Source organism: Somniosus microcephalus, chromosome 19 (assembly GCF_052327205.1).
Source record: "Somniosus microcephalus isolate GS21.2 chromosome 19, FLI_Smic_1.0, whole genome shotgun sequence".
NCBI classification, from domain to species: domain Eukaryota; kingdom Metazoa; phylum Chordata; class Chondrichthyes; order Squaliformes; family Somniosidae; genus Somniosus; species Somniosus microcephalus.
In genome coordinates, this window is record NC_141005.1 from 3,949,991 (window position 1) to 3,976,231 (window position 26,241).

At 47.4% G+C, this 26,241-nt stretch overlaps 1 protein-coding gene across 1 annotated transcript in view; it reads right to left on the reverse strand.

Annotated features, from left to right (window-relative positions):
- dnah10 (dynein axonemal heavy chain 10) overlaps positions 1 to 25,834 on the reverse strand; it is a 304,418-nt gene extending 278,584 nt beyond the window's left edge. Inside the window, exons 1-4 of the mRNA XM_086011825.1 lie at positions 25,587 to 25,834; positions 19,619 to 19,720; positions 17,463 to 17,563; positions 1,634 to 1,742 (exon numbers count right to left, since the gene is read on the reverse strand). Coding sequence (XP_085867951.1) covers positions 1,634 to 1,742; positions 17,463 to 17,563; positions 19,619 to 19,720; positions 25,587 to 25,812 — 538 coding nt within the window. The 5' untranslated portion in view covers positions 25,813 to 25,834. The remainder of the gene's footprint in view (positions 1 to 1,633; positions 1,743 to 17,462; positions 17,564 to 19,618; positions 19,721 to 25,586) is intronic.
- Between the last annotated feature and the right edge of the window lie 407 nt (positions 25,835 to 26,241).

Below are 26,241 nucleotides of genomic sequence, written 5' to 3' on the forward strand. Positions count from 1 at the left end.
ACCTCAACCCGGTTCGGACATTCAATGAGATCATGGCTGATCTGGATCCTAACTCCATCCACCTGCCTTGACTCCACATCCCTGAATACCCTTGGCTAGCAGAAATCTATTGATCTCAGGTTTAAAATGATTAATTGAGCTCCTTTTTGTGGGAGAGTGCCACCCTTCTACCTCTCTTTGCGTGAGGTGTTTCTTAACTTCTCTCCTGAATGGCCTGGATCTGATGTTCTCTCCCAGCCTGGCCTTCTAATCTGTTTCATTTCCTGCGCTTTTTCAGTCTTGACAAAGGGTTTCGACCTGAAACATTGACTCTCTTTCTCTCTCCACGGATGTTGCTTGGCCTGCTGAGTTTTTCCAGCATTTTCTGTTGTTATTTCTGATTTTAAGGTTATGTCCCCTTGTCTGAGACTTCCCTACCAGCGGAAAAAGTTTCTCTATCTACCCTATCAATTCCTTTCCAAATCCTAAAAGCCGCAATCAAATCCCTTTAACCGTCTATATTCCAGGGAATGCAGACCTAGTTTATGTAATCTCTGCTCATAATCTAACCCTTGGCGCCCTGGTAACATTCTGGTGAATCTGCGCTGCACTCCTTCCAGGGCCAATAAATCCTTCCTAAGGTGTGGTGCCCAGAACTGTACCCAGTGCTCCAGGTGTGGTCTAACCAGGGCTTTGTTCAGCTGCAGCAAAACCTCCTCCTCTTTATATTCTAACCTTCTAGTTATATAGGCTAACATTCCATTAACCTTTTTGATTTTTTTTTATACATTTTAGTGATCTGTGAGCACGGACCCCTAAATCTCTTTAGACCTCCACTGTTCCTAGTTTTTCTCCATTTAAATAATACTCACATCTATCCTCTTTTGGTCCAAAATGAATGATCTCTCACTTACCTGTGTTGAAATCCATCTGCCACAGTTTCACCCACTCACTTAATCTATCAGTGTCTCTGTAATTTTATGCTCCCGTCTATGTACTACTTACTACGTACCAATCTTTGCGCCATCGGCAAACTTGAATATATAGCTCTCTATTGTGTTATCTAAGTCATTAATAAATATAGTGAATAGTTGAGGCCCCTGCACAGACCACAAGTCACTTCCTTCCAATTCGAGTACATACCCATTATTCCTACTCTCTGTCTTCTACCGCCTAACCAATCTCCTAATCAGGTCAATAATTTGCCTTCAATTCCATGAGCTTTAATTTTAGCTAACAGTCTCTTATGTGGAACCTTATCGAATGCCTTCTGGAAGTCCATAAGGGAAGGGGAAACGCACAGCAAACCGGAGTCAGAATGGTAAAAGCAAGTACAAACAGGTGGAGGGATGCACAGAGGAATGATGGGGCAAGGCGTTTTGACCACAAGCGAGGATTTTAAATTCAATGCACTGGAAGCCAATGGAGATTGGTGAGGATAGAGGCAATGGCGATAGTATGAATGTGTTTCAACTAAACCAATTGAAAGGATTAGAAATACAAACCAATTTGCCCTAAATGAGTAACCAATAAATAAAATTATTTGTTAATAATGTTAAGTAACAATTCTGTGATGGTATAGCTGTGTTTAAAGGCGTTCTGTTTGAAACTGGTTTTAGTGCACGACAGCAACATTGTAAGAATAGATATCTACCTTTTCTATTCCTGAGAAAATAGAAAGCATCGTAATTCATAAACTGCTGAGGAACTTTTTCCAGGGAAACATAGAGCACTTTTTGTTCTACCATCTGGGTTATGATTTTCTGAAAGAAAGGAGAAGCATGGGTTTGTATATTTGATACATGCAGAGTTTTGTGTATTTTAACCAAGGCACTCCTAGATATACTTCCTCCAACAGTATCAGGACTTCAGTGATAGTGATAATGAAGCACTGACCCTGCTGGCTCAATGGATCAATGTACTGCTTGGTGTGCTACTGATCCGTACAGATCAGGAACGTTCCAGGTTCCAGAGTTAGCTAATCTTGGCCGGGGCGAGGGGACTGCTACATTTAGCCTGTGTCCCTAGCCCAGGGAGGAGGGAGAACATCGGTATGGGGGTAACGCAAGCTCTGCTGCTCATTCCATTCAGTCCCAGTCTGAGCTGTGCCAAGGAAGGTGTGGGTTAGAGGCTGCAGCGTCTCCATGGGTGAGCAGCCTTGATGCTACCTTAAATATCCGAGCAGCTGGGCAAAGCGGGCATGGGTGGAGGTTCAGAACCAAGCCACTCATCCTCTCGGTAGTAGAGGCGTTAGTCAGTAGGGCGGGGGTCAAACCAGTATCCTTCCTCCGAGTTTAACCCCCAGTCATAGAGTCGTAACAACACAAAAGGAGGCCATTTGGCCCATCGAGTTCGTGCCGGCTCTCTGTAGAGCAATCCAGTCAGTCCCATTCCCCCGCTCTATCCCCGTAGCCCTGCAAGTTTATTTCCCTCAAGTGCCTATCCAGTCTCCCCTTGAAAATATTGAGGGGGAAACATTCAGTTGCTTTGCGCATCCCGTTAGTGCCCATGGGGCGCAAAGCAACTAGCGCCCGGGCACGACGATGTTTGCGCCGCTCGCGAAATTGACCAGACATTTTGAGGCGGCGCTAAACACTACCGCCACGATCTCCTGCGCCCACAGATCATGACATCAGTCGAACGTGCAACGCCCCGGACCGGATATTGAGTGGCACCGCCTGCCGCTAGCAGCGACAGGTTGAGGGTAGCGTTTTGAGGGAAGGGACTGGGAGAGCGCTATTTAAAGGCGACCGCTTCCTGCCTTTTATTTTTTGCACCATGCATTCTGAGAGAGACTGAGACTTCTAGAGAGATTCAACGCTGTGTGAAGGAGTTTTGGGTACTGAGCAGCACTTTGCAGGTTCATTTTGATTTGACCTTCCTTGCATTGATTTAGAAGAGACTGTGGGGGCTACACTCAGATCTTTCCCTGGGCATCTCCATTGTTCTTTCCAGCAGAATTGATGTACAGGTCTCTCCAGGCTGAGATTCAAGGCTGCAATGAGCAGGGTGTTGATGGAGGGCAAGATCGACCCTCCCCTTTAAAAACTGGCCAGCGCCAGTGTGTCTGTGTTCCATTGCTGACATCACATGAGCTTCGCCAGCGCTCTGAGGTAGCGCCTCACTCCTCAGCGTTAGCGCCTTAAGAGAGGTGTGTAGCGCCTGATTTAGCGCTCCAATCACCTCCAGGGGCGACAGAAGCCAAGTTTGCAGTTGGAGGTGATAATTAGCGCCAGGCGCTAAACTTTGCGCCCGGCTGATAATTGCGGCCCAAACGGGGCGATAACGAATTTCTCCCCGAGTGTCTCCGCTTCCACCACTTCCGTCGGCAGCGAGTTCCAGGTCCTCACCACTCGCTGCGTAAAAAAGTTTTTCCTCACATCCCCCCTGTATCTCTTGCCCAAAACCTTAAATCTGTGTCCCCTAGTCCTTGTGTTATGTATTGTGTGTTCTATTGTGTGTTCTCCTCCCACCTGTGGTGGCACTGTCACAGGAGATAAACGGTTGGGTATTCTCTCGGTTAAGTTTAGCTCTCTTTGTTCGGAACTTGCCAGAACTTCCTTTCCTTCCAATAAAGCACTTCATGTTTGAATCTCTGAGTTCTGAGTCCTAAATTGTGTCTAGGTAGAAAGGTACCGACACAACAAGTGGCAACGAGGAGCGGATGAATCTGCGTACGTTACGGGTGCAGTGAGTAAACAGAAAATTTAATTTGAAACGTGAGATGGCTACTATATTAGGAAACATCGGTGATTTTGATGAAAATGTGGAGCAATGGAGCGCATATACGGAACGTTTTGACTATTTTGTATTGGCAAATGCGGTGGCAAATGAAAAGGTCGTGCCTACCTTTTTGAGTGTAATCGGGCCGAAGACTTTCAATTTACTTCGCAGCCTCGTGCAGCCAGATAAGCCAGGAACTAAAACATAAGCAACTAGTGGAAATTCTTGGAGCACATTTTTCACCAAAACCTCTGGTTATTGCGGAGAGATTTAGATTTCACAAACGGAATCAAGAGGAGGGGGAATCAGTGACGATGTTTATTGCTGCTTTAAAAAGGTTGTCGGAACACTGCCAGTTCAAGGTGGTGCTGAATGACACCATTAGAGACAGACTTGTGTGTGGTCTGCAAAATGCAGCCACACTGAAGCGCCTTCTTACTGAGGACAACCTTACTCTTGAAAAGGCCATTGAAGTTAGTGTCTCCATGGAGATGGCGGAAAAGGAGGCTCACCAGTTGAGTTCAACAGGGAGAGTTCACAAGGTGTCGTCTGAGCCTAAAGGTGCGCGGAACGGCACATGTTACCGTTGTGGGAAAACAGGCCATCACGCTAATGACTGCTGGTGTACGGAGCTGGAATGCCGAAATTGTGGCAAAAAGGGTCACATTGAACACGCCTGTAGAGGTAAAAAAAGAACAGACAGAGCTGGGAAGCATGGAAGCAAAATGTCTGTATTTGGACAAGAGAGGAAAAAGAGTGTTCATTCAGTGCAGTATGATGGAACAAGCAAAACAGAGGGGAGCGACACCTCTGAGGAGGAAGAGGTGCATTTACTGACGGTTGCAGCCGGTTCAAATGGCTACTGGGTGTCACCACTGGTGGAGGGACAATCAGTGCGGATGGAGGTGGACACAGGCGCGGCTGTGTCCCTTGTTTCAGACACTGTCTGCAACAAAATGCTAAAGCATCTTACCCTTCAGCCAACAAACATTGTGCTAAAGATGTATACCGGCGAACCTGTGGCCATGAGAGGCGTCATTGAGGTGACAGTTAAATTGAACGGACAGACTGCAAAACTGCCACTATATGTGGTAAAGGGAAATTACCCATCGCTACTGGGACGTGCATGGCTAGAGAAAATCACGCTGGACTGGCCTGCAGTCCGCATGATGTCAAAAGGGGAGTCAGGTCTGACTGCAGTGTTAAACAAACATGCAGAACTCTTCAATGGGGAACTTGGGAGCATGAAAAAGATCAGCGTGAGACTGGACATTAAACCTGACAGCAAGCCGAAGTTTCACAAAGCCCGACCTGTACCCTATGCAATTAGGCCAAAAGTTGAGGCTAACTTGGAGGCCTTAGTCGAGAATGGAGTCCTGGAGCCTGTGAGCGTGAGCAAATGGGCCACACCCATTGTTCCTGTCCTGAAAAAGGATGGATCTGTTCGAATCTGCGGGGATTTTAAAGTGACTATTAACCCGGTGCTGTCTGTGGAACAGTACCCTCTTCCCCTCATTGATGATCTTTTTATGGGCCTGGCCGGAGGGCAAAAGTTCAGCAAAATAGACTTATGCCAGGCTTATCTACAAATGCATGTCGATGACAAATCAAAGGAGCTGCTGACAATTGTGACATACAAGGGGCTATACAGGTACTGCCGCCTTCCGTTTGGAATTACGTCGGCCCCTGCTCTATTCCAAAGGGCAATGGATCAGATTTTGAGTGGACTGCCAGGAGTCCAGTGCTTCCTGGACGACATCCTTGTCACTGGGACAAATGAGGAGGATCATCTTCTGAACTTGGATGCGACACTACAACGACTGAAAGAGTACGAACTCAGAGTTCGTAAAGACAATGTGAATTCTTTCAGTCTTCAGTTGAGTACCTGGGGCATGTGATTGACGCTACTGGCCTGCATAAGGCGCCGCCAAAGGTCAAGGCGATCGTGGAGGCCCCAGCACCCCAGAATGTGAGCCAGTTACGTTCATTTCTGGGGCTACTTAACTACTATGGGAAGTTTATTCCAGACTTAGCAACATTGCTGAAGCCATTACATCAGTTGCTATGTCAAGGCAAAACATGGAAATGGACTGAACTGTGCAACGAAGCTTTCGCCCAAGCAAAGAAAGCATTGCTGAATTCGGAGGTCCTGACACACTTCGACCCAAAGCTACCCGTGCAGCTAGCATGTGATGCATCACCATATGGTGTGGGAGCAGTCATATCCCACATCATGCCTTCGGGTGAAGAGAAACCTATCGCCTTCGCATCACGCACCTTGAACAAGGCCGAGAGTAACTATGCGCAGATCGAGCGCGAGGCCTTGGGAATGGTTTTTGGAATTCGAAAATTTCATCAGTACCTGTTTGGGAGAAGGTTCACACTCCTGACAGACCACCGTCCATTGACTTCAATCTTCGGGCCCCACACCGGAATTCCGTCTCTCGCTGCAAGCAGGATGCAAAGGTGGGCTTTACTGTTGTCAGGACACACATACGACATCAAATATCGCAAATCAGACTTGCACGGCAACGCAGACGGTCTCTCGAGGCTACCCTTGCCTGTTACTCCCCCAGAGCCTCGTCAGATAGACATCTTCTACTTTAGACAAGTGGAGGGAGCACCTGTCACTGCAGTTCAGGTGCGAAGGTACACCCGCAACGATCCAGTCCTGTCTGAGGTAATGGACGATGTCATTCGAGGGAGAGCAATAGGAGATTCTCCTAGTTTGAAACCTTACGTTTCAAAAAGAAATGAGCTCTCCGTCCAGGCAGGTTGTCTTCTTTGGGGACGCCGTGTCATCATTCCGCCACCTCTGAGGGAACATATACTGCAACAACTTCATACAGGCCACAGTGGGATGGTTCGGATGAAGGAAATGGCAAGAAGCTACTTCTGGTGGCCAGGTCTCGATGGGAATATTGAGGAGAAAGCCAAAACATGTTCCCCATGTCAAAGGGTCCGGAATGTTCCACAGCTGGCAACCCTACACCCCTGGGATTGGCCTGCAGAAGTGTGGCAGCGAGTACATGTGGACTTCGCCGGTCCTTTCGAAGGGAAGATGTTTATGGTGGTTGTGGATGCTCGTAGCAAGTGGCCGGAGGTCGCTGTGATGAGGTCTACCACGGCAGAGAAAACAATTGAGAAACTTGGTGAGATGTTCAACCGTTATGGCTCACCGGAACAACTCGTAAGTGACAACGGTCCACAATTTGTATCACAGGAGTTTGCAACCTTCCTGCATGTGAATGGTGTCCAACACATCAGGTCTGCACCCTATCATCCCTCTACTAACGGCCAGGCAGAAAGGTTTGTGCAAACTTTGAAGCACGCCTTGAAGGCATCGCAAGGTCAGGGCTCAATCCACCAACGTCTGAACAGCTTCCTGTTGTCCTACAGGAACGAGCCGCATGCCACAACCAAAACTTCCCCCGCTTCGCTCATGATGAAGAGGCAGTTGCGGACAAGTTTTGACTTACTCAAACCTCCAAGGGCAGAGCAGGTTGTCCATCGTCAACAACAAGCTCAAGTTGAAAAGAGAGAGAAAAGAGCCAAGGAGAGACGATTTCATCCGGGAGAGCACGTCCTAGCTCGAAACTACAACACTGGACCGAAATGGGTTCCTGCTACGGTGATCGCGCAGACGGGCCCTGTGTCTTACACGGTTGAGACTGCTGAGGACGTCGTCTGGAGAAGACACACAGATCAACTGTTGCTAGGAGCAGAGACAGCCACAGAGGCTCCAACGGCTGGTTGGCCTGAACTGTTTCCGGATGATACCGCAAACCAGCATCCTTTGCCACAGTGCTCTTCTCCAACACAGGAAGTCAAAGAGACTGTTCCACCTGTGCAAACTCCTGACTTTCAACTGACACAGGCACCTTCTCCATCCAGGCCTGTGTCAATGCCTACTGCTGTGGAAGCCAGCGATGACCGCCGGTATCCTGTCAGAGAGCGGCGGCCTCCAAGACGCTTGGATCTGTAGGCTTAGTGACTTACCCACAAGACTGGGGCATAATAAACCCCAGGGTAAAGTCAGGGTTTGAGGCAGTCTACCTCTACCCTAGGCTAGTTGAGTGTATTGAAAGTAACTTACCTATTGAGGAATAATGTGGACCTTCCATTTAAGAGGGGAGGAAATGTTATGTATTGTGTGTTCTCCTCCCACCTGTGGTGGCGCGGTCACAGGAGATAAATGGTTGGCTATTCTCTCGGTTAAGTTTAGCTCTCTTTGTTCGGAACTTGCCAGAACTTCCTTTCCTTCCAATAAAGCACTTCATGTTTGAATCTCTGAGTTCTGAGTCCTAAATTGTGTCGAGGTAGAAAGGTACCGACACAACACTTGTACCATGAACTAGTGGGAACAGCCTTTCCCCATCTAGCCTATCCAAACTCGTCATAATCTTGTACACCTCTTGACATGAATCTTGTCATTCATGTGGAAATGACTTATGAAATGATACTGGGCGGCCTGCTGGTGGCGCTGTCCAGGGAGAGTATAAATACTCGGGTGTGGGCCCAGCTTGCTCAGGACGTTCTTTAACAGGAACTAGTGAAGGACACAACTAGATCTCCATGTTGAAAAACAGTTGATTAAAGCTTTGTTTAATACTCAGACCAAGTGCCGAGTAGTTTTCTTACGTCACTTCTATCAAATCACCCCTCAACCTCCTTTGCTGTAATGAAAATAAATCCAGCTTCTCCAACCTGTCCTTGTAGCTAAGATCCCCCATCCCCGGAACCATTCGGGTAAATCTCCTCTGCACCCTCTCAAGTGCCTTCCCATCCTTCTTAAAGTGTGTAACTATGTGGGCAGTGATAGAGAGGGCGGTAGAGATAGGTGTGTAACTGAGTGGGCCGTGATAGAGAGAGGGCGGTACAGATAGGTGTGTAACTGAGTGGGCAGTGATAGAGAGAGGGCGGTACAGATAGGTGTGTAACTGAGTGGGCCGTGATAGAGAGAGGGCGGTACAGATAGGTGTGTAACTGAGTGGGCAGTGATAGAGAGGGCGGTACAGATAGGTGTGTAACTGAGTGGGCCGTGATAGAGAGAGGGCAGTACAGATAGGTGTGTAACTGAGTGGGCCGTGATAGAGAGAGGGCGGTACAGATAGGTGTATAACTGAGTGGGCCGTGATAGAGAGAGGGCGGTACAGATAGGTGTGTAACTGAGTGGGCAGTGAGAGAGAGAGGGAGGTACAGATAGGTGTGTAACTGAGTGGGCAGTGATAGAGAGAGGGCGGTACAGATAGGTGTGTAACTGAGTGGGCAGTGAGAGAGGGAGAGGGCAGTACAGATAGGTGTGTAACTATGTGGGCAGTGATAGAGAAAGGGCGGTACAGATAGGTGTGTAACTGAGTGGGCCGTGATAGAGAGAGGGCAGTACAGATAGGTGTGTAACTGAGTGGGCCGTGATAGAGAGAGGGCGGTACAGATAGGTGTGTAACTGAGTGGGCAGTGAGAGAGAGAGGGAGGTACAGATAGGTGTGTAACTGAGTGGGCAGTGATAGAGAGAGGGCGGTACAGATAGGTGTGTAACTGAGTGGGCAGTGAGAGAGAGAGGGAGGTACAGATAGGTGTGTAACTGAGTGGGCAGTGATAGAGAGAGGGCGGTACAGATAGGTGTGCAACTGAGTGGGCAGTGAGAGAGAGAGGGAGGTACAGATAGGTGTGTAACTGAGTGGGCCGTGATAGAGAGAGGGCGGTACAGATAGGTGTGTAACTGAGTGGGCAGTGATAGAGAGAGGGCGGTACAGATAGGTGTGTAACTGAGTGGGCCGTGATAGAGAGAGGGCGGTACAGATAGGTGTGTAACTGAGTGGGCAGTGAGAGAGGGAGAGGGCAGTACAGATAGGTGTGTAACTATGTGGGCAGTGATAGAGAAAGGGCGGTACAGATAGGTGTGTAACTGAGTGGGCCGTGATAGAGAGAGGGAGGTACAGATAGGTGTGTAACTGAGTGGGCCGTGATAGAGAGAGGGCGGTACAGATAGGTGTGTAACTGAGTGGGCCGTGATAGAGGGCAGTAGAGATAGGTGTGTAACTGAGTGGGCCGTGATAGAGAGAGGGCGGTACAGATAGGTGTGTAACTGAGTGGGCAGTGATAGAGAGAGGGCGGTACAGATAGGTGTGTAACTGAGTGGGCAGTGATAGAGAGAGTCTGAGCTGCGCTAAGCTGGAGGCCACCAAACAGACGCTGGAAGTATCTCCAGCAGGCTGAAGGGGAATTGGACAAGACAGCTCAGCTAACTCGTGCTTTCCAGTAACTGGCTAAGGGAGCATTGGCAGAGGTCGTGGCAGCACAGGCACAAGACCCGTTACACTAAAGAATGAGGATCAGGTTAGTTGGAAATAAAATTATCAATAAAAAGGACTAAGATTTTAACTCCACTTTTCAAATGGTCCCACCAGCATCCAATTTTTTACAATTTTACAATTTAAATCGCTTTATTGGCATGATAAGTTACATCTTATGTTGCCAAAGCATCAAAATACATTTATGGTTTAGCACATAAACGCAGTTCTATTCATACAGTGTATAAACAGGTATATCCCTGAGTGTATAAATATACATTCGCATTGTTTATATATATTTTTTTCTTAGTTTACTGGTTGTCCCTCTGTTCATGGCAAGCTGTAACATAGTGCGCCGCCAGTGTTATACAGCTTCTCTCCTCTCCCAGTAGGAATGGGAGTTTTTGGTTGTCATTCAGATTTCTGAAATCAGGGCATATTTGTGAGAATTTTTGGTAGAAATTCTCCCTGATGCCCTGATATTTTCCACAAGCTGTGAGGAAGTGCATCTCTGTCTCCACCACTCCCTGACTGCAGTGAGAGCATATCCTGTCCTCTCTTGGCAGCCTGGTCTGCCTGTGTCTGCCTTTTTCGATCGCTAGGCTATGTTCGCTAAGTCTGTACCTTGTCAAGGTTCTTCTCAGTTTGTTATCCTTTACCATGGTCAGGTAATCAGCTATGTTGTATTGTCTGTTTAGGGCCAAGTAGCAATTGAGTTTGCTTTGGGTTTTTGTTGTTTCTGCCCAATATGTCAGATATTTTTCCTTTTGCTTAGCGACGATTGTGTTGGGTCGAATTCTTTGTGTTACCCTGTCACTGTCCTGGGGCTGGTTATTGTTAGTATTGTTAGTAGTTACTTCACTGAGTCCCAGGACTAGTTGACTGAGGGTATTCTTCTTTATGGTCAGCTCTTGGCATTTCAGGGCGTCGTAGTGATAGCATTGGGGATTGCTCATTTGTAGGTGATTCCAAAATTTGGTGGCTCTTTTTTGGATAGTGATTATTAATGGATATTGGCCTAGTTCCGCCCTGCATGCATTGTTTACTGTTTTCCTTTGAGTCCGGAGGATACTTTTACAGAATTCTGCATGTAGGATCTCAATTGGGTGTTTGTCCCATTTTGCAAATTCTTGTTGAGTTAGCGGTCCCCATACCTCACTGCCATAGAGTGCAATTGGTTCAATTACTGATTTGAAAATTTTGAGCCAAATGCTAATTGGGATTTCTATTTGGATTGATTTTTTGATGGCATAGAAAGCCCTTCTTGCTTTCTCTTTCAGTTCATTCACAGCCAGTTTGAAGTTTCCCGTAGAACTGATTTTTAAGCCCAAGTATGTGTAGTTAGTGGTTTGTTCAATTTTGGTTGTTCCTACTGTGAAATTTATTTTGGGTCCCTGATGTTTGGATCTTTGCTGGAACACAAGGACTTTGGTTTTTTGGGGATTTATTGTCAGGGCCCAAGTCTGGCAGTACGACTCCAGCAGGTCCAGGTTTTGCTGTAGCCCCTCTTTAGTAGGTGACAGCAGAACCAGGTCGTCTGCATAGAGGAGGAATTTAACCTTGGATTCATATAGGGTGAGGCCGGGTGCTGTAGATTGTTCAAGTAGTTTTGCCAATCCATTTATGTAAATATTAAAGAGTGTCGGTGAGATTGGCGAGCCCTGCGTCACCCCCCGCCCCTGTGGGAAGTATTTTGTTTGTTTGTCTCCAATTTTAACTGCACATTTGTTGTTTGTATACATTGATTTAATTACATCATATGTTTTCCCTCCTACCCCACTTTCGATAAGTTTCAGGAATAAACCGTCATGCCAGATGGAGTCGAAAGCCTTCTGGAAATCTACAAAGCATGCGTAGATTTTGCTTTTGTTATTGTGAACGTGTTTGTCAATTAGGGTCTGTAGGGTGAAGATATGATCGGATGTTCTATAGTTTGGCAGGAATCCAATTTGGCTTTTACTCAAGACATTGTGCTCCTCAAGGAAGATTATAAGTCTTTTGTTTATGATGCTACAGAATACCTTCCCCAGGTTACTGTTTACACAGATGCCTCGATAGTTGTTTGGGTCGATTTTGTCCCCACTTTTGTATATGGGCGTTATGAGTCCTTTGTTCCAGATATCAGGGAAATAACCGACACTCAGAACCAAGTTGAAGAGTTTTAGGATAGCCAGTTTCATTTTGTTGTCTGTGTGTTTAATCATCTCGTTTAGTATGCCATCTGTCCCGCAGGCTTTTCCTGGTCGCAGGTCCTTGAGTTTTTCAAGAAGTTCTTTTTCTGTTATTATGGCGTCCAGCGGGTTTTGGTTATCTTTTATGGCCATTTCTAGCTTTTCCAGTTTTTTGCATATTTGGTGTTGCTCTGGTCTTAGTGTTTTTTTCTGGTATAATTTTTCAAAGTGGTTTACCCATGTGTCCCCATTTTGAATGGCCAAATCGTCGTGTTGTTTTTTGTGTAGTGTTTTCAAGTTTTCCCAGAAACAATTGGAATCAATGGATTCCTCCATGGAGCTGAGTGTATTCTTAATATATTGCTCTTTTTTGGTTCTGAGTGTGTTTCTGTATTGTGTTAGTGTCTGACAATAAGTAAGGCGTAGTTCCTCGTTTTCTGGATGTCTGTGTTTTTGGTTTGATATTTTTCTAAGTTTTTTCCTCATGTTATGGCAATCTCGGTCAAACCATTTTTCATAGTTTTTTGTTTTGGGTTTGTTCTTGCGAGCTTTCAAGTTTGCATTTGTTGCCAAATTATCAAAAATATTGTTTAGTTTACTAACTGCCCGGTTTACGCCTTCTTTATTGTGAGTGTATATGTTATCCAGAAAGGTGTCTAAGAGAGCTTGAGTTGATGCATTGCTAATTGTTTTCTGGTATTTTTCCGTGTCGTTTTTGGCCCATCTGTACGATTTTTTGGTGTTGTACAGTTTACTGGGTTGTGTTTCTATGTTTGTTTCTGTCTTTTTGAGGAACATAGTAATTTGACTGTGATCTGACAGTGTTGTTTGTGGTTTGACTGTGAATGCTCTGAAAGAGGATGGGTCTAAGTCTGTAATCATATAGTCTACTGTGCTGCAGCCAAGAGGTGAGCAATAGGTCGATCTTCCTAGGAGGTCTCCTATGAACCTACCATTGACAATGTACAGACCCAGGTTTCGACAGAGCTGTAGTAGCTGTTTTCCGTTGGTATTTGACTGCTTGTCGCAGTTATGCCTGTATGGAAGGGAAGGGATGTCAAAGTGGTTATTCCCGAAAACATAATTGTTTCCCTGATTATTGGTGAAGTCTGGTTCTTCGCCCGTTCTTGAATTGAGGTCCCCACAGAGCAACACGTTCCCCTGGGCCTGGTATTGGATAATTTCCCCCTCCATGTTGGAGAAGGTGTCCTCTTTAAAGTACGGGGAATCGATTGGAGGGATATAAAGTGCGCAAATGTAAACATCTTGGGTGTTTGAGATAATCTCCCTCTCAAGTTTGAGCCACATATGGTTTTCGCCCTTTTTTATAAATTTGATGTAATTCTTAAGTTCTGTTTTAAACCAGATCAGTATGCCTCCGGAGTCTCTGCCTTGGGTTACACTTGGTAATTTATTGGAGGGCACCACCAGCTCAGTGTACCCTTGGGGACAGCCAGTGTGTCCTTTTCCTTTATACCAAGTTTCCTGTAAAATGATAATATCTAGGTCTTTAGTTTCATCTATGAACTCTGGGGTCCTACTTTTCACTTCTCGCAGTGAAGAGCGTAGACCTTGGATATTCCAGGTCGAAATATATAAGGATTTCATGTTAAGTTTGATCTTTTACTATGATAGGTTAAAGAGTGGTACGTGTTTGTCGTGTCTAAGTGTGGGAAAAAAAAAGATCACATCAGTTGTCTACAAAAGTTAATACAATTTGGTTACAGTTCTTTCTATTAATTAGTCCTTGATCCATAAGGCGGAAGTAGATGCTGCTGCACATCTGCTTATTGTCTCTTAATGGATTGTTTCTGTCTGAGGTATTGCGTACGTCCTGTGCATCTCTCCCTCTGTCTGGCTGGGAGCAGTCCTATTCCCCTGTGGGACAGGAGTGGTGCAGGTCTGACATTGTTGTTTTGCATGGGGATCCTCTCTGGTCTCGGTTGGTGTGTTGGTGGTCCTTGTAGTGTTCCTGATATGTACCCCGCTGATCTCTGGTGGTCGGGGGGGGGTCCTCTTGGAGTCTGGGTATGGACCCGGTTAAAAGCGACGTCCTTCAGGGCTTTAGCAAGGATCGATATTCTTTGCCTTTGGATGTGGACGTGGTCGTAAAGACATTCCTCATCGAGGGTGGGGTGTTGGGCCAGGTGTACGTTGTGGTTTGATTCGCAGTCTCTTGCTATGCTGGCATTTATCTCATGAATTGTGTTGTTGTTGAAGTCTGTTCTCGGCAATATTGTGGAAACAGTGATTCTAGTGTTTGGAAATGTACTGCTTGCTTTCCTAATCATTGCTCTGAGCGATGTTGCTACTTCTTTCTGTTGGGTCTTTAGGTCATTTGTGCCCGTGTGTATTATTATGTGTTGGGGGGAGCCTAATCTGGCTTTGGTCAGCCATCCCATGGCTCTGTTTGTTGTTGGGCACCAGATCTTTTCTACTTTACTTCTAGGGAATAGCTTTTTCTCCCATAGAAATTTCCCATTTGAGTCTATGAGTATTATGACGTCAGCCTTGTTTGTGTTTACTGTCTGGTGGCTTTCGCTTGGACTCATAGTGTGTGTGCTGGGCTGGGGTGTCTGGTGTGTGCGTACCTCTTGTGAGCGGCCCGCTTGTGGTTCCACGGTGGTGGGGGAAGATTGCGAATCAGTATGCTGGTCGGTCTGTGTGGCACCCCTTGTATTGTGTGTCTGTTGCTTTTGTTCCGTGTGGGAGTGCAGCCGTTCCGTCCGGCTCTGTCTTGTCTTATCTCTAGCCTCTGGTTGCTGGTCTAATGGTGTTTTCTCTCCTCTATGGCTCTCTTCTTTTTCCTGCAGCTCTTTCACCTGATTCCTAAGTAGATTCACCTGGTTCTCAAGTAGCTTCAGCTCTCTCTTGTGTCTCTCCCTCTCCTGATTTTGATTGTCATTCATTTTGAGGAAGTCCTCTCTAAGTTTAACCATCTCTATCTCTAATTGATTAAATTTATCTTTTGGTTGTATCTGGCTGTGTGATCCCGGGGTATGTGTCTGGTCGGCCCTGGTAGGCTCACTCACTTCCTGGCTAGGCTGGTCGGCCCTGGAGGGCTCACTCACTTCCTGGCTATGCTGCTCTTCTCTTGGTGAGCTGGGAATGGTAGGGGGACTATGTGTGGCTTCCTCCCTGGTAGTTATGCTGGGGTTTGTCAGTTGTATCGTGTGGCTGTGGTTCCCCGGGGTTAGTGTCTGGTTTGAACTGTGTGGCTCGTTCACCTCCTGACCAGGCAGATTTTCTCCTGGTAAGTTGTCAATGTTGGGGGGAGTGCGGGCCACTCTGGGGCTGTTCCTTCCCCCCTTAGTTAATTTTTTCAGTGTCCTGAAGGCCGTTGCAAATTTGTCGAGGTTGCCTTGCACTAATATTGTCCCGGTATTGTACGCGTTGACCGTCGTAGTTGAACTGTCTCCTGGTGTGTTAATTTTCATTATGGACCCATTTGCGGTATTTTCTAGCTTAACATTGGTATAGTGTGATTTTATTGCTGTGATCCAAGCCACTGGCTGATCTGAGTAGAAAATGAGGTTACTTTTTGTCCCATTGTTGTAACAGTCAGCAAAAAGTGTTTCTGGTTTTTCTCTCATCTGCTCATGCTTGATCGCTTTTATAGCTTTTTTTGCGGTGTTGGGGGGAATCTGGAAGCGGGGCTGTTGTGGATCTTCTGATTCGCTCATTTTTGGTAAAGTATTGTTGATCTTAGAATAAGCTTTTCTGGGGCCCCGGGTTTGGTGTTTCCCTCTCCCTGTTCGCAAACTTTCCCGGTCCCCCTCTCCGACCCCGTGGTCCCTGGGCCTCGGCTTCTGGGTTCACCCTTCTCAGGTCTGGGTCTGTGAGCCGCTGTTTCCCGGTGCCTTCGGGCTGTTCCCCTCCCCCTCAGAGGCCTCTGTGCCTCTGTCTCGGCCTGGCTCCTCGGGCCTTTCCCTGGCTTCAGTCTCCCTCCCTGGGCCCTGTACTCACAGTCTTGGTTTGCTTCTGGAAGCCTTCTGGTTGCTCCCCTTCTCCTCAGAGGTCTCTGGGCCTGGCTCCTCGGGCCTTTCCCGGGCTTTCTAGCCCAGCCGCCGCTCGGGTTGTGCCTCGTTCGCCGTTCGGGTGCTGGACTGCGGTCGTCGCTCGGGTGCTGGACTGCGGCCGTCGCTCGGGTGCTGGACTGCGGCCGTCGCTCGGGTGCTGGACTGCGGTCGTCGCTCGGGTGCTGGACTGCGGCCGCCGATCGGGCCGTGTCTCGTTCGCCGCTCGGGCTCCCCGAGTCACCTCGTTCCGGCTGCCGCTGCGTCTCCGTGCGGCCTCCCCGATTCGCCTCGTTTCCCGAAGCGGCCTCCCCGAGTCTCCTCGCTCCGGCTGCCGCTGCGTCTCCGTGCGGCCTTCGCGCCTCGGTTCCCGATGCGGCCGAGTCACCTTGCTTCTGCTGCTGCTGTGGCCCCGTTTGTGTTTTTTTTTCCCTTATTTCTTTTTTTTTCTTTGGCTTTTTTTTTCTAGTTTCCTCTGGTTTTTTTTCCTTTGGTGGTCTTTTCCTTCCTTACTTAATCTAGACTAAACTAAACTTAAACTTAACTAAACAAACTAAACTAACTTAACTAGAACTAAATTTAACTTTAAAACCTTTTTAAACTTGAAATGAACCTTTTTTTTCCCCACTTTAAACACTAAAAACACTAAAAATTCAGCAGCCCATCTTCAGCGTGTGTATTCACTCTGTCTGGCTGTCTGGCTCCACCAGAGTACTTATGCAGGGACAGTCTGAGAACACAATTAAAATTCTATAATCAACATTCCAAGTGAGTGGAACAACACAAACAGACAAAGCCGGAAATATTCAGTAGGTCAGGTAGCATCTGTAGAGAAACAGAAGTCAGTCAGTCAGTCGACTTATTGTGTCCTGAGAATGGGTCTTGGAGCTGAAATGTCACTGACTGATTTCGGTTTCTCTCTCCACAGACGCTGCCTGACCTGCCGAGTACTTTCAGCATTTTGTTTTTGTTTTCAGATCTGCAGCATCCACAGTATTTTATTTTTGTTCTGATTGACTATATTGGGGCTTTACAGTGTTAGTCTGGTCACAGTATCAATACTGGCTCCACAGTGATCTACTTCAGTGGGCAACATTCAAGTTTAGAGAATGCTTGGAAAATAAAAAAGGAAAAATATGCGAGACAGTAAATGTCTGTCTAAAAGCTCTGTGGTAGAAATGGCCACCTCTTGCTGCCTGTCTGAAGCGACGTACATTATAGTGGCAAAGTTTGCGACATTGAACAATATTGTTAATTATAACAGAAACGTCAGTACATACTGTTTTTAGGCCTCTTGACTTCACATCTTCACCTGCATCATTGTGGTTTGCTTGGGATACTGACTCCAGAGCGGTCAATGATAGTTTCTGACTACTGGTGGCTACAGGTGAAAGCACAGATTGGAAGTATTGATCAGCCTTGTTTTGCTCCTTCTCCAAATATGTAAATTGTGCATGAAAGTTGTAGGAAAAATACATCTCCAGCTCTAATATCAAATTCTTGCTAACTTCTTTAGTGAAACAAAGTAACAGCAGAGGACTGTAACACAAATGTTTTAGTTTTTCCTCAGTGCCTTTAATTTTGAGAGAAAGCGAGGTGGGTTGGTGCGCAAGTACGTTAGAAGTCCAACACACTGCGCCAAGTGCTCCTACATAGATTGGGAGGCCTCACACAGCAAGCTCCTCATTCCAGCCATGTCAAAGCAAAGCAGAATCCGAGTGGAAGCCAGGAGCTTTCGACAGGCACAGGGAGAGTCATACTGGTCTGCTCTTGCTGCTTTGGTACCAGCTGCTAAATAGGGCAACGGGAGAAGTCTGGGAAATGGTCCCCAGCCCTCACACTGCTGACACTGTGTACACTTACACGCTGGAGTCCTACCCTGTTAATCATCCAGGTCATTGCCCATTGCTCACCAAAGAAAAGTAAGCAGCCATTTTTAAATCTGCATTGCTCTATCCAGTTATAGATCCCTGATTTTCTCAGACTGGGTCATTCCCAAAACATTCCAATCCACTCCTCTCTGAAGGACACTGCTGCTCGACACCACAGCACCAGGACACAACTTGCATCAAAAAAAATCTCAAACACAACAACAGCCCGTACATAACGAACATAAGAACTAGGAGCAGGAGTCAGCTATATGGCCCTTCAAGCCTGCTCCGACATTCAATAAGACCATGGCTGATCTTCAACCTCAGCCGTGGCTCAGTGGGTAGCACCCTCGCCTCTGAGTCAGAAGGTTGTGGGTTCAACTCCCACTCCAGAGACTTGAGCACAAAATCTAGGCTGACACTCCAGGGCAGTACTGAGGGAGTGCTGCACTGTTGGAGGGACAGTACTGAGGGAGTGCTGCACTGTCGGAGGGGCAGTACTGAGGGAGTGCCGCACTGTCGGAGGGGCAGTACTGAGGGAGTGCCGCACTGTCGGAGGGGCAGTACTGAGGGAGTGCTGCACTGTCGGAGGGGCAGTACTGAGGGAGTGCTGCACTGTCGGAGGGACAGTACTGAGGGAGTGCTGCACTGTCGGAGGGGCAGTACTGAGGGAGCGCTGCACTGTCGGAGGGACAGTACTGAGGGAGCGCTGCACTGTCGGAGGGGCAGTACTGAGGGAGCGCTGCACTGTCGAAGGGGCAGTACTGAGGGAGCGCCGCACTGTCGAGGGACAGTACTGAGGGAGCGCTGCACTGTCGGAGGGACAGTACTGAGGGAGCACTGCACTGTCGGAGGTGGCGTCTTTCAGATGAGACGTTAAACTGAGGCCCCGTCTGCTCTCTTAGGTGGACGTAAACGATCTCATGGCACTATTTCGAAGAAGAGCAGGGGAGCTGGTGTCGTGGCCAATAGTTATCCCTCAAACAACATCACTAAAAAACAGATTATCTGGTCATTATCATATTGCTGTTTGTGGGAGCTTGCTGTGCGCAATTGGCTGCCGTGTTTCCTACATGACAACAGTGACTACACTTCAAAAGTACTTCATTGGCTGTACAGCGCTTCGGGACGTCCTGAGGTGGTGAAAGGAGCGATAGAAATGCAAGTTCTTCCTCAACTCCACTTTCCTGCCCAATCCCCATATCCCATGATTCCCCTAAAGTCCAAAAATCTATCCATCCCAGCCTTGAATAGACTCAACAACTCAGCATCGACAGCCCTCTGGGGTAGAGAATACCAAAGATTCACAACCCTCAGAGAAGAAATTCCCCCTTACCTCAGTCTTAAATGGCCGACTCCTTATCCTGAGACTTTGCCCCCTAGTTCTAGACTCTCCAGCCAGATACTTGTCAGCAGGTCCAGTGGCAGCTCCATCGGCAGAGCATGCAGCTAGTGCGGGTGGTTAATTAGTTTCCCGTTTACCTCGACGGGGCCTCTACTATAAAACATTCTGGAATCTGACTATGTTTTACAGAGTGAACTATAGCCCTCCTTACACAACTTACCAACTTTGTCTGCTTCTCCTACATTTAGTTCTGATTTTGTCCTCTCAGTGATTTCAACTTCAGCATCTTCATCGTTTGTAGGCTCAACTGTCTCATCGGGTTCTTTGTGAAGAATAGCAAAAATAGTTAGTGCTGTAAGAATGCTGCAACAAGGTAAAACACCAATTACACATACAAGATTGGTAAATACTCCTCTAGTTTCTGGGGCACAGTAAAGGATAGGTGTCATGTGAAAAGGTCATGCTTGTTCCAAGATAGAGGGGGATAGAAAATCACATGGTGATCAGCTGTGCTCCTCTCACACTCGGTAGAAACTGATTGCAAAACAGATGCACGGAAGCTGGGTGTTGCCAATGGATTCAGGAGACTGCACCCCCTTAAAGGAAAGAGGAAGGGGGGCACATGTAAATATGTTTTCTCAGTTGACGATGCTGGGGCAACCATTCGGTTGTGAAAATAATTGCAATCGTGGTATAGTACCCTGTACCAAGCTGTGTTTTCATTACTTCAATGTACCAGTTATACGGCAGGGGTATGTGTGAGGAGGAATGAACAGGGTACTGTCTTCATGGAGAAGCATTAGCCAAGCCTCTTCTGTTGGGTGGAAGGTGTGGCGGGGGGGGTGTGGGAGAGCCGGGCATCAATGCTGTCTGGGCCATTGTCAGGGTGCCGGGAGGGTCAGGGTGCTGGGGGTTAAGGTTCACGAGTCAGGTTAGGCTATTGACACCGCGGTTGTGATCAGACCATCCAATTTGAAGCAGTTAGGTCTGAGCTTTAATCCACAGAGTGAGAATCGATTTAAAAACCCGGTTGTTGATCTGTGAAAATCGATTTTTTTTTTTTTTTTTAAATGGGAGTAGTGTATGTGCCTTTAAGAGCCCCATGTGTACTGTAATGCCGGTAATGGCCACTCGGGCTATATAAGCCTGTATATTGTGTTGTATCCGTTAGTTCCCCTCCAGACTTTGTTTAGTAAACACCTATGAAACCAGCTCCTGTCTTCAGTGTCTCTATCAACACACAGACACAACAGTGGCGACGAAGTGGAAACAGACTTACCTGCAATTCGGCAGCACCTCAAGGACATCGATTCCTCTGGCGTCCAAAGTTGAAGAAAAATCAAGAAAGTGAAAAAAAAGCTTCAGTACTGCTAAATCTAATGGGCGCAAAGACATACGGGCTGTTACGAAATGTAATCACTCCAGCCAAACCAAAGGACAAGAATTTTAAAGAAATTGTTGATACCCTACAGGAGCACTTAAACCCAACACCGCTGCTGATAGCAGAACGATTCAAATTCTTCAAGAGAAATCAACACAAGAATGAAAGTAACGCTGATTACCTCACCGAATTAAGAAAGCTATCAAAACACTGCCAATTCGGGGCAGGACTAGCAGATTATCTTCGAGACAAATTCATCTGCGGTCTCTTAAGTGAAGGAACACAAAAAAGGCTGCTTTCTGAAAAAGATTTAACACTGCTCAAGGCTTTCAGTATGGCTGTATCATACGAAGCAGCCGCAAGAGGAGCTGCAGAGATACAACAAAAGACACAGGACTTCGGCACCCATGAAATGACACAGGGTTTCGAGAGATGTTATTGCTGCGGCAGATCCACCCATGACCAGAGGGACTGCTGGTTCAAGGACAAAGCATGCAGGCAATGCGGAAAGATTGGACACATTGCACGGGTATGCCGATCTGGACAAATAAAATCCACAGACAGGAAAAAAAAAAATCAATAAGGAAAAGTACAGAAAGGTACAAATGATGACGGACAGTAGCTCCGAAGACCAGAAGAGCGATAGCGACTCCGAAAACAAGAGACTAAGCTGTTTCAAATTACATAATGTAATTGCCAAAGATGATTACCAGACCATTTAGGTTACCCTCAGGATAGCAGGGTCCCCAGTTAAAATGGAGCTAGATACAGGATCAGCTCTGACCGTCATAAATCGACGGGATTACGAGCGGCTATTTCCGCATATACCTTTAAAAGACACATCCATTATCTTGAAAACATATACGGGGCAGAAAGTATACCCCAAAGGAAAAATAAGGGTGCCTGTTGTATACAACGGCAAGGAAATACAAAAGTTGTATTTATACATTCTACAAGATGGTGGCCCACCGCTGTTGGGACGTGAATGGATCAGGAAAATACGTTTAGACTGGCACTCCATTCAGGCACTGACGGTGACCAGTAAGAAAAAAAACGATGATGACGTCATACCTGAACGATTAAAAGACATCTTGGCCAACGCCAAAGAAGTGTTTCAAGAGAAACTAGGAACCTTGAAAGGCATCACCGCCTCAATAAAAGTGGAAGATGCAGCAATTCCCAAGTTTTTTAAGGCAAGACTGGTGCCATATGCAATTCGCCCAGCAGTCGAGGCAGAGCTGGAGAATTTGGAAAAGGCAGGCGTATTATCCAAAATAGATTGGAGCGAGTGGGCAACACCCATCGTTCCAGTCATGAAGAAAGCATTGAACAATGATAAATCTGAAGAACAGAGAAAAATTCGCATCTGTGGAGACTTCAAGGTGACGGTAAACCCGGTCCTTCACACGGTACAGTATCCTCTTCCGAGGATAGAAGATATTTTCGCCTCACTATCCGGAGGGAAACGTTTCACCAAAATTGACTTGGCACAGGCATATCTACAGATGGAGGTTGAAGAGGCCTCTAAAAAATCTCACGATAAATACACACAAAGGTCTGTACCAGTACAATCGACTGGTTTTCGGAGTAGCATCCGCTCCAGCTATCTGGCAAAGAGCTATGGAGCAAGTCCTCCAAGGGATTCCGGGGACTCAATGCTACCTAGACGACATCCTTGTAACAGGAGAAAACAACAACGAGCACCTTGCCAACTTGGAGCAGGTGCTCACGAGGCTGAGAGAACGGGGCCTACGAGCAAATCGCCCCAAGTGCGAATTTTTCCAAAATCAAATATCATATTGTGGCCACATAATTAATAAGGAAGGGTTGCATAAGTCACCTGAAAAAATTGAAGCGGTCATAAAAGCCCCAGCACCTGAAAATGTTTCACAATTAAGGTCGTTCCTGGGATTAATAAATTACTATCATAAATTTTTACCGAACTTATCAACTCTTCTACACCCTCTTAATGAACTGCTACAAACAGGAGTAATTTGGAAATGGAGCGAAGACTGTAAACGTGCATTCCATAAATGTAAAGACTTAATCACGTCCAAAGAAGTTTTGGCTCATTACAACCCATCACTGCCAATCAGACTGGCGTGCGATGCATCCCCTTACGGCATAGGAGCAGTATTATCGCATAAATTCCCTGATGGCTCGGAACGGCTGATAGCTTTTGCATCACGCTCATTGAACTCAGCTGAGCGTAACTATGCCCAAATCGACAGGGAAGCACTCAGCCTGGTATGGGGAGTGAAGAAATTCAACCATTACCTACACGGACAAAAATTTACCTTGTTGACTGGCCATCAACCCCTCATCTCCATATTCAACCCTAAAAAGGGTGTTCCCATTATGACAGCGCAAAGGCTACAGAGGTGGTCCCTTTTTCTAGGGGCACACCAATACAACATAGAATACAAAGGATCAAAACAGCATGGGAATGCTGACGGTTTATCGCGCCTACCGTTGCCAACGGTAGAAGAGGCACCTACAGTAGACCCAGTGGAGATGTTCCACTCAACCATAGTGGAATGTCTACCAGTAACAAATTCTGCCATTGAAAAGGAAACGAGAAATGACCCGACTCTCTCACGAGTCTACGATTTAACGGTGAAGGGATGGCCAGCACATGGCGAACCACTGTTGCCAGCATTCTCGCAAAGAAGAGAACAGCTGTCAGTGTGCCGAGGAACCTTGATGTGTGGATCCAGAGTGGTGATTCCACCCAAACTCCAGGATAAAGTGCTAAAGGAGCTTCACGAGGGGCATCTGGGTGGAGTGAAAATGAAGAACCTAGCCAGAGCGTTTGTATGGTGGCCAGGTATCGATGGAGACATCGAAGAAATGACCAAGAGCTGCCTAGGATGCCAGAAGGTCCAAAACGCTCCACCCCAAGCCCCTCTACATCCATGGGAGTGGCCCTCATCTCCCTGGCAAAGGGTGCACATCGACTTTGCTGGTCCATTTATGGACTCAATGTTCTTAATCGCAGTTGATGCACACTCCAAGTGGCCGGAGGTAATAAAGATGTCCTCCACCACCACGGAAAAAACCATCACAGTATTAAGGACCATATTTGCCAGGAATGGGCTGCCGGAACAGATCTGTTCTGATAATGGACCGCAATTTGTGTCCGAAGAATTCAGGAAGTTCTTAAAAAACAATGGGGTTAAGCACTACACGTCCGCCCCATACCATCCCGCCTCCAATGGATTGGCTGAAAGGTTTGTCCAGACCTTCAAGAAGGCCATAAAGGCCATGGGTAATGAAGACATAAAACTTCAGCACAAGGTGGATAACTTCTTGTTCGCATACAGGAATGCAACACATATGGTTACAAACCAAACTCCCGCCATGATGTTCTTCAATAGAAGCCTAAGATGCCGGCTGGATTTGATCAAGCCCAACATCAGAAGGGACGTGGAGAACCGGCAATTTCAAGGCATGAATGAAAGGCCAACTAGAACCTTCCAGATAGGTCAACAAGTTTTGGCCCGGGACTACCGTACCGAGAAATGGCAGCCTGGAACTATCTGCACACGACTAGGACCGCTGATGTATACCGTGGACATCAGAGAAAGCATAATAAGGCGCCATGCTGACCAGATCATAGTGTCATCCGAAAAGGGACAACCTACACCACAACTCTATATGCCTAACGATGAAGTAGAGATACCCATATCTACCTCCGATCCGGTGATACTGGAACCCGATGAACCCGACACTGGCATTCAAGCCGAATCAGCCTTGCCAAAAGAACCTACTACACCACCAGAAACTACTACACCCCCGAGGCGTTATCCGGACCGAGTCAGGAAGCCTCCAGAGAGACTGACTTATAATTAATTAACTGCAGCAATGTGTAGATTATTTTTCTTGTAACATGTAATTAATAATTACTTAAAATATTATGTACTGGTTGGCTAAAAAGGGAGGAATTGTAGTGTATGTGCCTTTAAGAGCCCCATGTGTACTGTAATGCCGGTAATGGCCACTCGGGCTATATAAGCCTGTATATTGTGTTGTATCCGTTAGTTCCCCTCCAGACTTTGTTTAGTAAACACCTATGAAACCAGCTTCTGGCTTCAGTGTCTCTATCAACACACAGACACAACATCAGTGAGAATCGATTAACCCCCCTGGGGTTTTTCAGCATTTATCATTGAAAGTGGATTAACCCACGGGTGTCTGTGGGCGAGAATAAATTAAAGCCCCGATTGCAAGCGTGCGGCAGGACTCCGACACCCTGAGGCTGGGCCCGGGGGAGCTCCGTCTCTGTCCCCGGGTCCAGGAGCTGAGGTTAGCCAGTCTCTCTCTGTCCTGTGTTTGGGGTGTCTCTCGCTATGTGGGGGTTTGGGGGCCAGGTTTGGGGTTAGGGTGTCTCTCTCTGTCTGTCTCAGGGGTTGGGATGTGTGTGTGTGTCTCTCTCTCTGTCTGTCTGTCTGTCTCGGGGTGTTGGAGTTTCTCTCTCTCTCTCTGTCTCGGGATTGGGATTTAGGTGCCAAGTCTTTCTCTCTATCTCTCCCTCTCTGTCCCTGGTTGGGGTTGGGGGTGTCTCTCTCTCACTGTCTGTCTGTCTCGGGGGTTGGTGTGTTGGGGTATCTCTCTCTCTGTCTGTCTGTCTGTCTCGGGGTTTGGGGTGTCTCTGTCTGTCTCGGGGTTTGGGGTGTCTCTGTCTGTCTCGGGGTTTGGGGTGTCTCTGTCTGTCTCGGGGTTTGGGGTGTCTCTGTCTGTCTCGGGGTTTGGGGTGTCTCTCTCTCTCTGTCTCGGGGGTTGGGGTGTCTGTCTCCCCGGGCCTCACCTTCCTCCACCTCCACCTCGACCTCCACCGCGCGGCTGCCCCTGAAGAAGAGCAGTGCGGACGGGCTGTCCTCGCCATGCGTGTCGTTGAGGAATTTGAGGATGACCAGCTCCTGCTGGCCGTCCTCGCGGTTCACCAGCTCCTCGAAGCAGGCGGGCTCGGCGATGGCGAACGCCTGGTAAACCCGGTCCCGGATCCACTCCAGCCGCGGGTCGTCGAGCGACATGGCGGCGGGGCTCGGGGGCGCGCTCTAACAGAGGAGACGCGTCTCCATGGAGACCGCCGCCGCCGCACTACTTTCGGTGCTGACTCCCGTTACCATGGAAACCCCTCAGTGCAGGGGAGGAAACTTCCACATCTTCCACCGACTAGATTTTAGCAAACCCGATCCTTTCAACATTTAATAAATTACTGGAGTTAAATTGACCCGCCCAGACTAAATCGCTTTGTTTCTAACGCGGATTAATTCCGTTGCTAAGGGCGACAGATCAGTGCGCTGAGACTACCGGTCCCCGCCTGTACTGCTGCTCACCTGAGGGAGCGCCGCGCTGTCGGAGGGGCGGTACTGAGGGAGCGCCGCGCTGTCGGAGGGGCGGTACTGAGGGAGCGCCGCGCTGTCGGAGGGGCGGAACTGAGGGAGCGCCGCGCTGTCGGA